The 18,091-nt window shown below is 41.3% G+C and overlaps 1 protein-coding gene across 2 annotated transcripts in view; it reads right to left on the bottom strand.

Annotated features, from left to right (window-relative positions):
* The window catches only part of LOC117336069 (E3 ubiquitin-protein ligase RFWD3-like), a 39,469-nt gene that overhangs the window by 13,997 nt on the left and 7,381 nt on the right, over positions 1 to 18,091 (bottom strand). For both annotated transcript variants that reach the window (XM_033896432.1, XM_033896433.1), the window contains exons 7-12: positions 10,918 to 11,096; positions 9,874 to 9,985; positions 9,480 to 9,581; positions 8,500 to 8,663; positions 7,998 to 8,201; positions 7,579 to 7,673 (exon numbers count right to left, since the gene is read on the bottom strand). In XM_033896432.1, coding sequence (XP_033752323.1) covers positions 7,579 to 7,673; positions 7,998 to 8,201; positions 8,500 to 8,663; positions 9,480 to 9,581; positions 9,874 to 9,985; positions 10,918 to 11,096 — 856 coding nt within the window. The remainder of the gene's footprint in view (positions 1 to 7,578; positions 7,674 to 7,997; positions 8,202 to 8,499; positions 8,664 to 9,479; positions 9,582 to 9,873; positions 9,986 to 10,917; positions 11,097 to 18,091) is intronic.

Here is an 18,091-nt window from a genome sequence, read left to right as displayed (position 1 = left end):
ATACAGACTAGACAAGGTACCTACAACAATAACAACATACAGACAAGGTCCTTACAACAATCACAACATACAGACAAGGTCTCTACAACAATCACAACATACAGACAAGGTCCCTACAACAATCACAACATACAGACTAGACAAGGTCTCTACAACAATAACAACATACAGACAAGGTCTCTACAACAATCACAACATACAGACAAGGTCTCTACAACAATAACAACATACAGACAAGGTCTCTACAACAATCACAACATACAGACAAGGTCACTACAACAATCACAACATACAGACAAGGTCCCTACAACAATCACAACATACAGACTAGACAAGGTCTCTACAACAATCACAACATACAGACAAGGTCCCTACAACAATCACAACATACAGACAAGGTCCCTACAACAATCACAACATACAGACAAGGTCCCTACAACAATCACAACATACAGACAAGGTCCCTACAACAATCACAACATACAGACAAGGTCTCTACAACAATCACAACATACAGACAAGGTCCCCACAACAATCACAACATACAGACTAGACAAGGTCTCTACAACAATCACAACATACAGACAAGGTCCCCACAACAATCACAACATACAGACTAGACTAGGTCACTACAACAATCACAACATACAGACAAGGTCACTACAACAACCACAACATACAGACAAGGTCCCTACAACAATCACAACATACAGACAAGGTCCCTACAACAATCACAACATACAGACAAGGTCTCCACAACAATCACAACATACAGACAAGATCCCTACAACAATAACATACAGACTAGACTAGGTCTCTACAACAATCACAACATACAGACTAGACTAGGTCTCTACAACAATAACAACATACAGACAAGGTCCCTACAACAATCACAACATACAGACAAGATCCCTACAACAACCACAACATACAGACAAGGTCACTACAACAATAACAACATACAGACAAGGTCCCTACAACAACCACAACATACAGACAAGGTCCCTACAACAATAACAACATACAGACTAGGTCCCTACAACAATCACAACATACAGACTAGGTCCCTACAACAATCACAACATACAGACTAGACTAGGTCACTACAACAATCACAACATACAGACTAGGTCCCTACAACAATCACAACATACAGACTAGACAAGGTCCCTACAACAATCACATCATACAGACAAGGTCCCTACAACAATAACAACATATAGACAAGGTCCCTACAACAATCACAACATACAGACAAGGTCCCTACAACAATAACAACATACAGACAAGGTCCCTACAACAATAACAACATACAGACAAGGTCCCTACAATAACAATCACAACATACAGACAAGGTCCCTACAACAATCACAACATACAGACAAGGTCCCTACAACAACCACAACATACAGACAAGGTCCCTACAACAATTACAACATACAGACAAGGTCTCTACAACAATAACAACATACAGACAAGGTCCCTACAACAATCACAACATACAGACAAGGTCCCTACAACAATCACAACATACAGACAAGGTCCCTACAACAATCACAACATACAGACAAGGTCCCTACAACAATCACAACATACAGACAAGGTCTCTACAACAATCACAACATACAGACAAGGTCCCTACAACAATCACAACATACAGACAAGATCCCTACAACAATCACAACATACAGACTAGGTCCCTACAACAATCACAACATACAGACAAGGTCCCTACAACCATCACAACATACAGACAAGGTCCCTACAACAATCATAACATACAGACTAGACAAGGTCCCTACAACAATCATAACATACAGACAAGGTCTCTACAACAATCACAACATACAGACTAGGTCCCTACAACAATCACAACATACAGACTAGACAAGGTCCCTACAACAATCATAACATACAGACAAGGTCTCTACAACAATCACAACATACAGACTAGGTCCCTACAACAATCACAACATACAGACAAGGTCCCTACAACAATCACAACATACAGACTAGACAAGGTCTCTACAACAATAACAACATACAGACAAGGTCTCTACAACAATCACAACATACAGACAAGGTCTCTACAACAATAACAACATACAGACAAGGTCTCTACAACAATCACAACATACAGACAAGGTCCCTACAACAATCACAACATACAGACAAGGTCTCTACAACAATCACAACATACAGACAAGGTCCCCACAACAATCACAACATACAGACTAGACAAGGTCTCTACAACAATCACAACATACAGACAAGGTCCCCACAACAATCACAACATACAGACTAGACTAGGTCACTACAACAATCACAACATACAGACTAGACAAGGTACCTACAACAATAACAACATACAGACAAGGTCCTTACAACAATCACAACATACAGACAAGGTCTCTACAACAATCACAACATACAGACAAGGTCCCTACAACAATCACAACATACAGACTAGACAAGGTCTCTACAACAATAACAACATACAGACAAGGTCTCTACAACAATCACAACATACAGACAAGGTCTCTACAACAATAACAACATACAGACAAGGTCTCTACAACAATCACAACATACAGACAAGGTCACTACAACAATCACAACATACAGACAAGGTCCCTACAACAATCACAACATACAGACTAGACAAGGTCTCTACAACAATCACAACATACAGACAAGGTCCCTACAACAATCACAACATACAGACAAGGTCCCTACAACAATCACAACATACAGACAAGGTCCCTACAACAATCACAACATACAGACAAGGTCCCTACAACAATCACAACATACAGACAAGGTCTCTACAACAATCACAACATACAGACAAGGTCCCCACAACAATCACAACATACAGACTAGACAAGGTCTCTACAACAATCACAACATACAGACAAGGTCCCCACAACAATCACAACATACAGACTAGACTAGGTCACTACAACAATCACAACATACAGACAAGGTCACTACAACAACCACAACATACAGACAAGGTCCCTACAACAATCACAACATACAGACAAGGTCCCTACAACAATCACAACATACAGACTAGGTCCCTACAACAATCACAACATACAGACTAGACAGGGTCCCCACAACAATCACAACATACAGACAAGGTCTCTACAACAATCACAACATACAGACAAGGTCTCCACAACAATCACAACATACAGACAAGATCCCTACAACAATAACATACAGACTAGACTAGGTCTCTACAACAATCACAACATACAGACTAGACTAGGTCTCTACAACAATAACAACATACAGACAAGGTCCCTACAACAATCACAACATACAGACAAGATCCCTACAACAACCACAACATACAGACAAGGTCACTACAACAATAACAACATACAGACAAGGTCCCTACAACAACCACAACATACAGACAAGGTCCCTACAACAATAACAACATACAGACTAGGTCCCTACAACAATCACAACATACAGACTAGGTCCCTACAACAATCACAACATACAGACTAGACTAGGTCACTACAACAATCACAACATACAGACTAGGTCCCTACAACAATCACAACATACAGACTAGACAAGGTCCCTACAACAATCACATCATACAGACAAGGTCCCTACAACAATAACAACATATAGACAAGGTCCCTACAACAATCACAACATACAGACAAGGTCCCTACAACAATAACAACATACAGACAAGGTCCCTACAACAATAACAACATACAGACAAGGTCCCTACAATAACAATCACAACATACAGACAAGGTCCCTACAACAATCACAACATACAGACAAGGTCCCTACAACAACCACAACATACAGACAAGGTCCCTACAACAATTACAACATACAGACAAGGTCTCTACAACAATAACAACATACAGACAAGGTCCCTACAACAATCACAACATACAGACAAGGTCCCTACAACAATCACAACATACAGACAAGGTCAATACAACAATCACAACATACAGACAAGGTCCCTACAACAATCACAACATACAGACAAGGTCTCTACAACAATCACAACATACAGACAAGGTCCCTACAACAATCACAACATACAGACAAGATCCCTACAACAATCACAACATACAGACAAGGTCCCTACAACAATCACAACATACAGACAAGGTCTCTACAACAATCACAACATACAGACAAGGTCCCTACAACAATCACAACATACAGACAAGGTCCCTACAACAATCACAACATACAGACAAGGTCCCTACAACAATAACAACATACAGACAAGGTCCCTACAACAATCACAACATACAGACAAGGTCCCTACAACAATAACAACATACAGACAAGGTCCCTACAACAATCACAACATACAGACTAGATCCCTACAACAATCACAACATACAGACTAGGTCCCTACAACAATCACAACATACAGACTAGGTCCCTACAACAACCACAACATACAGACAAGGTCCCCACAACAATCACAACATACAGACTAGACAAGGTCTCTACAACAATCACAACATACAGACAAGATCCCTACAACAATCACAACATACAGACAAGGTCCCTACAACAATCACAACATACAGACAAGGTCTCTACAACAATAACAACATACAGACAAGGTCCCTACAACAATAACAACATACAGACAAGGTCACTACAACAATAACAACATACAGACAAGGTCCCTACAGCAATCACAACATACAGACAAGGTCCCTACAACAATCACAACATACAGACTAGGTCCCTACAACAATCACAACATACAGACAAGGTCCCCACAACAATCACAACATACAGACTAGACAAGGTCTCTACAACAATCACAACATACAGACAAGGTCCCCACAACAATCACAACATACAGACTAGACAAGGTACCTACAACAATAACAACATACAGACAAGGTCCTTACAACAATCACAACATACAGACTAGACAAGGTCCCTACAACAATCACAACATACAGACAAGGTCCCTACAACAATCACAACATACAGACAAGGTCCCTACAACAATCACAACATACAGACTAGACAAGGTACCTACAACAATAACAACATACAGACAAGGTCCTTACAACAATCACAACATACAGACTAGACAAGGTCCCTACAACAATCACAACATACAGACAAGGTCCCCACAACAATCACAACATACAGACTAGACAAGGTACCTACAACAATAACAACATACAGACAAGGTCCTTACAACAATCACAACATACAGACTAGACAAGGTCCCTACAACAATCACAACATACAGACAAGGTCCTTACAACAATCACAACATACAGACTAGACAAGGTCCCTACAACAATCACAACATACAGACAAGGTCCCTACAACAATCACAACATACAGACAAGGTCCCTACAACAATCACAACATACAGACAAGGTCCCTACAACAATCACAACATACAGACAAGGTCACTACAACAATCACAACATACAGACAAGGTCACTACAACAATCACAACATACAGACAAGGTCCCTACAACAATCACAACATACAGACAAGGTCCCTACAACAATCACAACATACAGACAAGGTCACTACAACAACCACAACATACAGACAAGGTCCCTACAACAATTACAACATACAGACAAGGTCTCTACAACAATAACAACATACAGACAAGGTCCCTACAACAATCACAACATACAGACTAGACAGGGTCCCTACAACAATAACAACATACAGACTAGGTCCCTACAACAATCACAACATACAGACAAGGTCTCTACAACAATCACAACATACAGACAAGGTCTCTACAACAATCACAACATACAGACAAGGTCCCTACAACAATCACAACATACAGACAAGGTCACTACAACAATCACAACATACAGACAAGGTCACTACAACAATCACAACATACAGACAAGGTCTCTACAACAATAACAACATACAGACAAGGTCCCTACAACAATAACAACATACAGACAAGGTCACTACAACAATAACAACATACAGACAAGGTCCCTACAGCAATCACAACATACAGACAAGGTCCCTACAACAATCACAACATACAGACTAGGTCCCTACAACAATCACAACATACAGACAAGGTCACTACAACAATCACAACATACAGACTAGGTCCCTACAACAATCACAACATACAGACTAGACAAGGTCCCTACAACAATCACAACATACAGACAAGGTCCCTACAACAATCACAACATACAGACTAGACAAGGTCCCTACAACAATCACAACATACAGACAAGGTCCCTACAACAATCACAACATACAGACAAGGTCCCTACAACAATCACAACATACAGACAAGGTCCCTACAACAATCACAACATACAGACTAGGTCCCTACAACAATCACAACATACAGACTAGGTCACTACAACAATCACAACATACAGACAAGGTCCCTACAACAATCACAACATACAGACAAGGTCCCTACAACAATCACAACATACAGACAAGGTCCCTACAACAATCACAACATACAGACAAGGTCCCTACAACAATCACAACATACAGACTTGGTCCCTACAACAATCACAACATACAGACTAGACAAGGTCTCTACAACAATCACAACATACAGACTAGGTCCCTACAACAATCACAACATACAGACAAGGTCACTACAACAATCACAACATACAGACAAGGTCTCTACAACAATCACAACATACAGACTAGGTCCCTACAACAATCACAACATACAGACTAGGTCCCTACAACAATCACAACATACAGACAAGGTCTCTACAACAATCACAACATACAGACAAGGTCTCTACAACAATCACAACATACAGACTAGGTCCCTACAACAATCACAACATACAGACTAGACAAGGTCCCTACAACAATCACAACATACAGACAAGGTCCCTACAACAATCACAACATACAGACAAGGTCACTACAACAATCACAACATACAGACAAGGTCACTACAACAATCACAACATACAGACAAGGTCCCTACAACAATCACAACATACAGACAAGGTCCCTACAACAATCACAACATACAGACAAGGTCACTACAACAATCACAACATACAGACTAGGTCCCTACAACAATCACAACATACAGACAAGGTCCCTACAACAATCACAACATACAGACTAGACAAGGTCTCTACAACAATAACAACATACAGACAAGGCCCCTACAATAACAATCACAACATACAGACAAGGTCCCTACAACAATCACAACATACAGACAAGGCCCCTACAATAACAACCACAACATACAGACAAGGTCCTTACAACAATCACAGCATACAGACAAGATCCCTACAACAATAACAACATACAGACTAGACTAGGTCCCTACAACATATCAATCAATTAGTACAATTAATTAGCAAAAGGATTTGAAGGCTATTAGATTTAAAAATGATTTTATGGTTTTGAAAACTACCCTGAAAATACCTGACAGGTGATGCTACCTGATACAGTATAGACATTGAGAAGACTTTCAAAGTGTTAATCACAGACTTAAGTCGGTACATGACATTTTAACTGTATCAACTTTGTTGATCTAGAAACCTACTCACCATCCAGGGGAAGCATATGTAGCCTGTACTGATCGTCTGACTTACGCTCATAAAAACTGACCTGGGCCAACTGTCCTACCAGTATACCACCAGGTCTGGAACACAAATCGACGGTATAACTTCTCATAAACAATTTACATTCTAATTCATTCCTTTTTTTCTGTGAAATCATGTAATAGCAAAATCTAGATTCGTCAATTTTCATTTTGCTTTAAATTCATATCTGACAATGGAAAAATCTACTATTAATTATATCTACTACAATTAAAATGTATATGAAATAGGATTTAAAAGATAAAGCCCCACAGGACTATTGGACCAAGATTGATTATCATCATAGTGGTGTTCTATTTCCTGATTGGAAGTAATGATGTTCTCTCTATGAGAGGGAATTGTAAATTATCTGTGGGTGGAGTTACCTGAAGATTGCCTGTGAGTCCCTCGGGATGTACTCCAGGGACACGACTGGTGACCTATGACCTTCAGTGTTAAGTTCCCTGAGATATTCTGCAGTATTTCTGATATCAAACTCCAGAACAGTGCCGTTACTCTGACCAGAGAAGAAGTAGTTGCGATCATCAGTATTCCATACACAGCTCCACACAGGCTGTGGTGTCTCGTACCTAGTATCAGAAAGTTGTCACGTTATCGCTGTATAAACAATAGTTTTAACATTTATCATCTAATAACATTAAAACTGATGACACTTTGTCATTTACAAAAGAAGAACAGCATTACACACTTCTCAACTTAATAATAAATGTACAATTGAAAAACAAGATTAATGATTACACTTCTCAATTTAACAATAAACTTATGATTCAAAAACATTAATAATGACCTTCGTCATTTATAACCTTTAATGGGAATCTCATGACATAGTAACAGAATTAACATTGACACCTGCTAACTTTAACTTACGATTGAACAACAGCATTACTGATGACACTTGTCATCTTGACAGTTTTGTCCATTGATGCACTAAGCAGCATGCCATCGTCCACCAGAGGATGAAAGCAGACATCACGGATAGCCTTGGTGTGGAGAGTCAAATACTGACATGTCTTGAAGTCCATCATACTGACCTGGCATATAACAAAGTATTTAATTCCTGCACTGTGTAGAACTAGCTACTATATTGTTTTAAAGTGATGCCTATATATTCAGATCACAAAGTTAACATCAGTTGATATGATGATGTCCCGAATATGTATACAGTCCGACCCAATTATAATACAAACTCTGAAAATACAAAAACTTGCTTAATACGAACGAAAACTAAATCCTGTGTAAACCGTATTCATTATTCTTATAATGTTTATCCACTTAATATAAATCGGTTACAACAAAAACCTGGGTAACACACAAACATGCCTGAGTCCCTTGAACACTGTGTTGTTTTAAACCCACCTAATACGAGGTAGTCAGAGTCATTGAAGCGTGACACAGGCAAGTTTCATAATCTTGGTCACACACCACCCCATGCACTCTATAGATCGTGTGTAGGCCAGTGAATGGTTTTCAGTTAAATAATATCTTGATATTGACAGCATTATTGTCACATCAGACTAGGGTTTACTGAGGCTGACATTAATTCTGTAAAAGGAGCAGAGCTCCACAACCATGAGGGCGGCAGCAACGATGACCTAAAAACATGCGTAGGTATTTCTGCGACAACTTGATCATCTCCTTCATATATTAAATTGTATACTTGAATCATCTCTCTAACATCTATTCATTATCTATCTATATAGATTATAATTAGTTTAACTGATTTATTTTGATGCCAAAGAAAACACAAATCAATTATGGACATGTTACCTAACTAGTAACGACTGACCTTGTTACCTAACTAGTAATGACTGACCTAGTTTACAAAGAGTAATTTAAGATACACCAACCTTCTTGATGCCAAACCCGGGGAACAGTGGGCTGGCCGAGGGCTGAGACACAACCAGTGTGGCCAGAGAGGAGCTATAGTCCATTACACGACAGTTACCCGCCTAAAAAAACAAAATGTTTTTATTCTACATGTAAATAAGAAACCTGGGAGAGCTGGCAAGCTCAATATTTTCAAAATTGATTTGCAATGATATGTTAAAATAGGAATGCACACAGAAAATATCAATACATGTACTGTCAAACATATTCATGAATAGGTTTTATATTTATGCAGTCATACGCAACCAATATTTGTGTAAACGACTTCCATATTGTAACATAAAAGTTGACAAATATACTTAACACTTCCTCAATGTATTTTACATCCCATCCTACTGATATCTGAAATCTCACCTCCCAGATCTTGATGGTTTTCTCAAGCATGAACTGACCATTAAGTCTGGCCTGGATCTGTCTTGTAGGACTAGTCTGGGTCAGAGGTAGACTGCTACTGGACGCCTGGGACCTACAAAGATACAGGCAGGGTCAAAGATAACATCTGAAAAAGTCAAGGTCACTGATAACATCTACAAAACAGTCAAGGTCAAAGGTGACACCAAAAACAAGAAGGCCATGGCCCTCAACGGTCATCTGACAATTGGACCATTATAAATAGAGGATCTAACACAAGTGTGTATGTGATATGACTGTCCCTCTGTCCGGAGGGGTCAGACCTGCCTCATTTATATAAAGTATGATTGTCCTATCCCATGATGTTTCAAACCAAATTTGATTGTAATCCACCTAAAAGTTTAGGAGGAGTAGGGTTTTAAAGCAAAATTATAGCATAGTTCTCCTTTTGGAGCCTCATCTCATTGGCCACAGGTGTCGGACAAGCCTAATTTATATAAATATGATCTCCCTCCCCCAATGATATTTCATACCAAATTTGGATGTTATCCAACCAATGGTTAAGGAGAAGTAGAGTTTAAAGCAAAAATTCACCAAAGTTCCCCTTTCCTGCCCCCACCCCTCTGACTCCAAGGGTCACACCAGCCTCATTTGATATATAACATATGGTTGCTCTTCCCTAATGATGTTTCACACCAAATTTGGTGGTAATCCAATCAAGAGTTCAGAAGGAGTAGGGTGTTAAAGCAAAATTTCAGTAAAGTTCCCCTTTTTGACCCCAGGGGTAGGACCAGTCTCATTTAGTTAAAATATGATTGTCCTCCCCCAATGACGTTTCACATCAAATTTGGTAGCAGTCCAATTTGGGGTTAAGGAGGAGTAACGTTTTGAAAGTAAAAGTTTAACAGCGGATGGCGCACGACTGACGGAGCACAATGGCTATACGTCATTCTGACCCTTCTGACCTTTCAGGTCAGATGACCTAATAAAAAGTCAAGGTCACTGATGACACCTAACATCATGATTAATATTCTATAACATTTTTACCTGAGCGATTGCACTGTCTGGGTAACCCTGTCCAGTTCAGCTTTGAGTCGGTTGCACTCCTCCACTGATAGTTGATACTGTAGACGTGTCTGAGCAGCCTCCATTTCACATCGACGTCGCGCCTCCTTTTCCTTCTCCAGATCCTGTAGGGCACGGTCACGCTCTGATGTATCTAATGCCTGGGGAACAAAATAAAGCTGACAATTACAACAAATCATGTTTATAAACACTGGGTATAATAAATATTACATGAATATAAAAAAAGAATATAAATATTAGAAATATGGAAGGTCAGTAATTTAATGGCCCATCTGTGTACCTGACCCTATGTACCCTCTGTTATAGCCCATCTATGTACCTGATCCTATGTACCCTCTGTTATAGCCCATCTGTATACCTGATCCTGTGTACCCTCTGTTATAGCCCATCTGTGTACCTGATCCTATGTAACCTCTGTAGCGGCCCATCTGTGTATCTGATCCAATGTACCCTCTGTTATAGCCCATCTATGTATCTGATCCTATGTACCCTCTGTTATAGCCCATCTATGTATCTGATCCAATGTACCCTCTGTTATAGCCCATCTATGTATCTGATCCTATGTACCCTCTGTTATAGCCTATCTATGTACCTGATCCTATGTACCCTCTGTTATAGCCAATCTGTATACCTGATCCAATGTACCCTCTGTTATAGCCCATCTGTGTACCTGATCCAATGTACCCTCTGTTATAGCCCATCTGTGTACCTGATCCTATGTACCCTCTGTTATAGCCCATCTGACTACCTGATCCTATGTACTCTCTGTTATAGCCCATCTATGTACCTGATCCTATGTACCCTCTGTTATAGCCCATTTGTGTACCTGATCCTATGTACCCTCTGTTATAGCCCATCTGTGTACCTGATCCAATGTACCCTCTGTTATAGCCCATCTGTGTACCTGATCCAATGTACCCTCTGTTATAGCCCATCTATGTATCTGATCCTATGTACCCTCTGTTATAGCCCATCTGTGTACCTGATCCTATGTACCCTCTGTTATAGCCCATCTATGTACCTGATCCTATGTACCCTCTGTTATAGCCCATCTGTGTACCTGATCCTATGTACCCTCTGTTATAACCTATCTGTGTACCTGATCCTATGTACCCTCTGTTATAGCCCATCTATGTACCTGATCCTGTGTACCCTCTGTTATAGCCCATCTGTGTACCTGATCCTATGTACCCTCTGTTATAGCCTATCTGTGTACCTGATCCTATGTACCCTCTGTTATAGCCCATCTGTGTACCTGATCCTATGTATCCTCTGTTATATCCCATCTGTGTACCTGATCCTATGTACCCTCTGTTATAACCTATCTGTGTACCTGATCCTATGTACCCTCTGTTATAGCCCATCTGTGTATCTGATCCTATGTACCCTCTGTTATAGCCTATCTGTGTACCTGATCCTATGTACCCTCTGTTATAGCCCATCTGTGTACCTGATCCTGTGTACCCTCTGTTATAGCCCATCTGTGTACCTGATCCTATGTACCCTCTGTTATAGCCCATCTGTGTACCTGATCCTATGTACCCTCTGTTATAGCCTATCTGTGTATCTGATCCTATGTACCCTCTGTTATAGCCCATCTAAGTACCTGATCCTATGTACCCTCTGTTATAGCCCATCTGTGTACCTGATCCTATGTACCCTCTGTTATAGCCCATCTGTGTACCTGATCCTATGTACCCTCTGTTATAGCCCATCTGTGTACCTGATCCTATGTACCCTCTGTTATAGCCCATCTGTGTACCTGATCCTGTGTACCCTCTGTTATAGCCTATCTGTGTACCTGATCCAATGTACCCTCTGTTATAACCCATCTGTATACCTGATCCTATGTACCTTCTGTTATAGCCCATCTATGTACCTGATCCTATGTACCCTCTGTTATAGCCCATTTGTGTACCTGATCCTATGTACCCTCTGTTATAACCTATCTGTGTACCTGATCCTATGTACCCTCTGTTATAACCTATCTGTGTACCTGATCCTATGTACCCTCTGTTATAGCCAATCTGTGTACCTGATCCTATGTACCCACTGTTATAGCCAATCTGTGTACCTGATCCTATGTACCCTCTGTTATAACCTATCTGTGTACCTGATCCTATGTACCCTCTGTTATAGCCCATCTGTGTACCTGATCCTATGTACCCTCTGTTATAGCCCATCTGTGTACCTGATCCTATGTACCCTCTGTTATAGCCCATCTGTGTATCTGATCCTATGTACCCACTGTTATAGCCCATCTGTGTACCTGATCCTATGTACCCTCTGTTATAGCCCATCTGTGTACCTGATCCTATGTACCCTCTGTTATAACCTATCTGTGTACCTGATCCTATGTACCCTCTGTTATAGCCCATCTGTGTACCTGATCCTATGTACCCTCTGTTATAACCCATCTGTGTACCTGATCCTATGTACCCTCTGTTATAGCCCATCTGTGTACCTGATCCTATGTACCCTCTGTTATAGCCCATCTGTGTACCTGATCCTATGTACCCTCTGTTATAGCCCATCTGTGTACCTGATCCTATGTACCCTCTGTTATAGCCCATCTGTGTACCTGATCCTATGTACCCTCTGTTATAGCCCATCTGTATACCTGATCCTATGTATCCTCTGTTATAGCCCATCTGTGTACCTGATCCTATGTACCCTCTGTAGCGGCCCATCTGACTACCTGATCCTGTGTACCCTCTGTTATAGCCCATCTGTGTACCCTCTGTTATAGCCCATCTGTGTACCCTCTGTTATAGCCCATCTGTGTACCTGATCCTATGTACCCTCTGTTATAGCCCATCTAAGTACCTGATCCTATGTACCCTCTGTTATAGCCTATCTATGTACCTGATCCTTTGTACCCTCTGTTATAGCCCATCTGTATACCTGATCCTATGTACCCTGTTATAGCCCATCTGTGTACTCTCTGTTATAGCCCATCTGTATACCTGATCCTATGTACCCTCTGTTATAGCCCATCTGTATACCTGATCCTATGTACCCTCTGTTATAGCCCATCTGTGTACCTGATCCTATGTACCCTCTGTTATAGCCCATCTGTGTACCTGATCCTATGTACCTTCTGTTATAGCCCATCTGTGTACCTGATCCTATGTACCCTCTGTTACAGTCTATCTGTGTACCTGATCCTATGTACCCTCTGTTATAGCCCATCTGTGTACCTGATCCTTTGTACCCTCTGTTATAGCCTATCTATGTACCTGATCCTATGTACCCTCTGTTATAGCCTATCTATGTACCTGATCCTATGTACCCTCTGTTATAGCCCATCTGTGTACCTGATCCTATGTACCTGATCCTATATACCCTCTGTTATAGCCTATCTGTGTACCTGATCCTATGTACCCTCTGTTATAGCCCATCTATGTACCTGATCCTATGTACCCTCTGTTATAGCCCATCTGTGTACCTGATCCAATGTACCCTCTGTTATAGCCCATCTGTGTACCTGATCCTATGTACCCTCTGTTATAGCCCATCTGACTACCTGATCCTATGTACTCTCTGTTATAGCCCATCTATGTACCTGATCCTATGTACCCTCTGTTATAGCCCATTTGTGTACCTGATCCTATGTACCCTCTGTTATAGCCCATCTGTGTACCTGATCCAATGTACCCTCTGTTATAGCCCATCTGTGTACCTGATCCAATGTACCCTCTGTTATAGCCCATCTATGTACCTGATCCTATGTACCCTCTGTTATAGCCCATCTGTGTACCTGATCCTATGTACCCTCTGTTATAGCCCATCTATGTACCTGATCCTATGTACCCTCTGTTATAGCCCATCTGTGTACCTGATCCTATGTACCCTCTGTTATAACCTATCTGTGTACCTGATCCTATGTACCCTCTGTTATAGCCCATCTATGTACCTGATCCTGTGTACCCTCTGTTATAGCCCATCTGTGTACCTGATCCTATGTACCCTCTGTTATAGCCTATCTGTGTACCTGATCCTATGTACCCTCTGTTATAGCCCATCTGTGTACCTGATCCTATGTATCCTCTGTTATATCCCATCTGTGTACCTGATCCTATGTACCCTCTGTTATAACCTATCTGTGTACCTGATCCTATGTACCCTCTGTTATAGCCCATCTGTGTATCTGATCCTATGTACCCTCTGTTATAGCCTATCTGTGTACCTGATCCTATGTACCCTCTGTTATAGCCCATCTGTATACCTGATCCTGTGTACCCTCTGTTATAGCCCATCTGTGTACCTGATCCTATGTACCCTCTGTTATAGCCCATCTGTGTACCTGATCCTATGTACCCTCTGTTATAGCCTATCTGTGTATCTGATCCTATGTACCCTCTGTTATAGCCCATCTAAGTACCTGATCCTATGTACCCTCTGTTATAGCCCATCTGTGTACCTGATCCTATGTACCCTCTGTTATAGCCCATCTGTGTACCTGATCCTATGTACCCTCTGTTATAGCCCATCTGTGTACCTGATCCTATGTACCCTCTGTTATAGCCCATCTGTGTACCTGATCCTGTGTACCCTCTGTTATAGCCTATCTGTGTACCTGATCCAATGTACCCTCTGTTATAACCCATCTGTATACCTGATCCTATGTACCTTCTGTTATAGCCCATCTATGTACCTGATCCTATGTACCCTCTGTTATAGCCCATTTGTGTACCTGATCCTATGTACCCTCTGTTATAACCTATCTGTGTACCTGATCCTATGTACCCTCTGTTATAACCTATCTGTGTACCTGATCCTATGTACCCTCTGTTATAGCCAATCTGTGTACCTGATCCTATGTACCCACTGTTATAGCCAATCTGTGTACCTGATCCTATGTACCCTCTGTTATAACCTATCTGTGTACCTGATCCTATGTACCCTCTGTTATAGCCCATCTGTGTACCTGATCCTATGTACCCTCTGTTATAGCCCATCTGTGTACCTGATCCTATGTACCCTCTGTTATAGCCCATCTGTGTATCTGATCCTATGTACCCACTGTTATAGCCCATCTGTGTACCTGATCCTATGTACCCTCTGTTATAGCCCATCTGTGTACCTGATCCTATGTACCCTCTGTTATAACCCATCTGTGTACCTGATCCTATGTACCCTCTGTTATAGCCCATCTGTGTACCTGATCCTATGTACCCTCTGTTATAACCCATCTGTGTACCTGATCCTATGTACCCTCTGTTATAGCCCATCTGTGTACCTGATCCTATGTACCCTCTGTTATAGCCCATCTGTGTACCTGATCCTATGTACCCTCTGTTATAGCCCATCTGTGTACCTGATCCTATGTACCCTCTGTTATAGCCCATCTGCATCTGTGTACCTGATCCTATGTACCCTCTGTTATAGCCCATCTGTATACCTGATCCTATGTATCCTCTGTTATAGCCCATCTGTGTACCTGATCCTATGTACCCTCTGTAGCGGCCCATCTGACTACCTGATCCTGTGTACCCTCTGTTATAGCCCATCTGTGTACCCTCTGTTATAGCCCATCTGTGTACCCTCTGTTATAGCCCATCTGTGTACCTGATCCTATGTACCCTCTGTTATAGCCCATCTAAGTACCTGATCCTATGTACCCTCTGTTATAGCCTATCTATGTACCTGATCCTATGTACCCTCTGTTATAGCCCATCTGTGTACCTGATCCTATGTACCCTGTTATAGCCCATCTGTGTACTCTCTGTTATAGCCCATCTGTATACCTGATCCTATGTACCCTCTGTTATAGCCCATCTGTATACCTGATCCTATGTACCCTCTGTTATAGCCCATCTGTGTACCTGATCCTATGTACCCTCTGTTATAGCCCATCTGTGTACCTGATCCTATGTACCTTCTGTTATAGCCCATCTGTGTACCTGATCCTATGTACCCTCTGTTACAGTCTATCTGTGTACCTGATCCTATGTACCCTCTGTTATAGCCCATCTGTGTACCTGATCCTTTGTACCCTCTGTTATAGCCTATCTATGTACCTGATCCTATGTACCCTCTGTTATAGCCTATCTATGTACCTGATCCTATGTACCCTCTGTTATAGCCCATCTGTGTACCTGATCCTATGTACCTGATCCTATATACCCTCTGTTATAGCCTATCTGTGTACCTGATCCTATGTACCCTCTGTTATAGCCCATCTATGTACCTGATCCTATGTACCCTCTGTTATAGCCCATCTGTGTACCTGATCCTGTGTACCCTCTGTTATAGCCCATCTGTGTACCTAATCCTATGTACCCTCTGTTATAGCCCATCTATGTACCTGATCCTATGTACCCTCTGTTATAGCCCATCTATGTACCTGATCCTATGTACCCTCTGTTATAGCCCATCTGTGTACCTGATCCTATGTACCCTCTGTTATAGCCCATCTGTGTACCTGATCCTATGTACCCTCTGTTATAGCCCATCTGTGTACCCTCTGTTATAGCCCATCTAAGTACCTGATCCTATGTACCCTCTGTTATAGCCCATCTGTATACCTGATCCTATGTACCCTCTGTTATAGCCCATCTGTGTACCTGATCCTATGTACCCTCTGTTATAGCCCATCTGTGTACCTGATCCTATGTACCTTCTGTTATAGCCCATCTATGTACCTGATCCTATGTACCCTCTGTTATAGCCCATCTGTGTACCTGATCCTGTGTACCCTCTGTTATAGCCTATCTATGTACCTGATCCTATGTACCCTCTGTTATAGCCCATCTGTGTACCTGATCCTATGTACCCTCTGTTATAGCCCATCTGTGTACCTGATCCTATGTACCCTCTGTTATAGCCTATCTATGTACCTGATCCTGTGTACCCTCTGTTATAGCCCATCTATGTACCTGATCCTGTTTACCCTCTGTTATAGCCCATCTATGTACCTGATCCTATGTACCCTCTGTTATAGCCCATCTATGTACCTGATCCTATGTACCCTCTGTAATAACCAATCTGTGTACCCACTGTAATAACCCATCTGTGTACCTGATCATATGTACCCTCTGTTATAGCCCATCTGACTACCTGATCCTGTGTACCCTCTGTTATAGCCCATCTGTGTACCTGATCCTGTGTATCCTCTGTAATAACCAATCTG

This window comes from Pecten maximus, chromosome 10 (genome assembly GCF_902652985.1).
Source record: "Pecten maximus chromosome 10, xPecMax1.1, whole genome shotgun sequence".
Lineage (NCBI taxonomy): Eukaryota > Metazoa > Mollusca > Bivalvia > Pectinida > Pectinidae > Pecten > Pecten maximus.
Note: the sequence above shows the minus strand (reverse complement) of the source record. Positions and strands in the feature narration are given on the sequence as shown.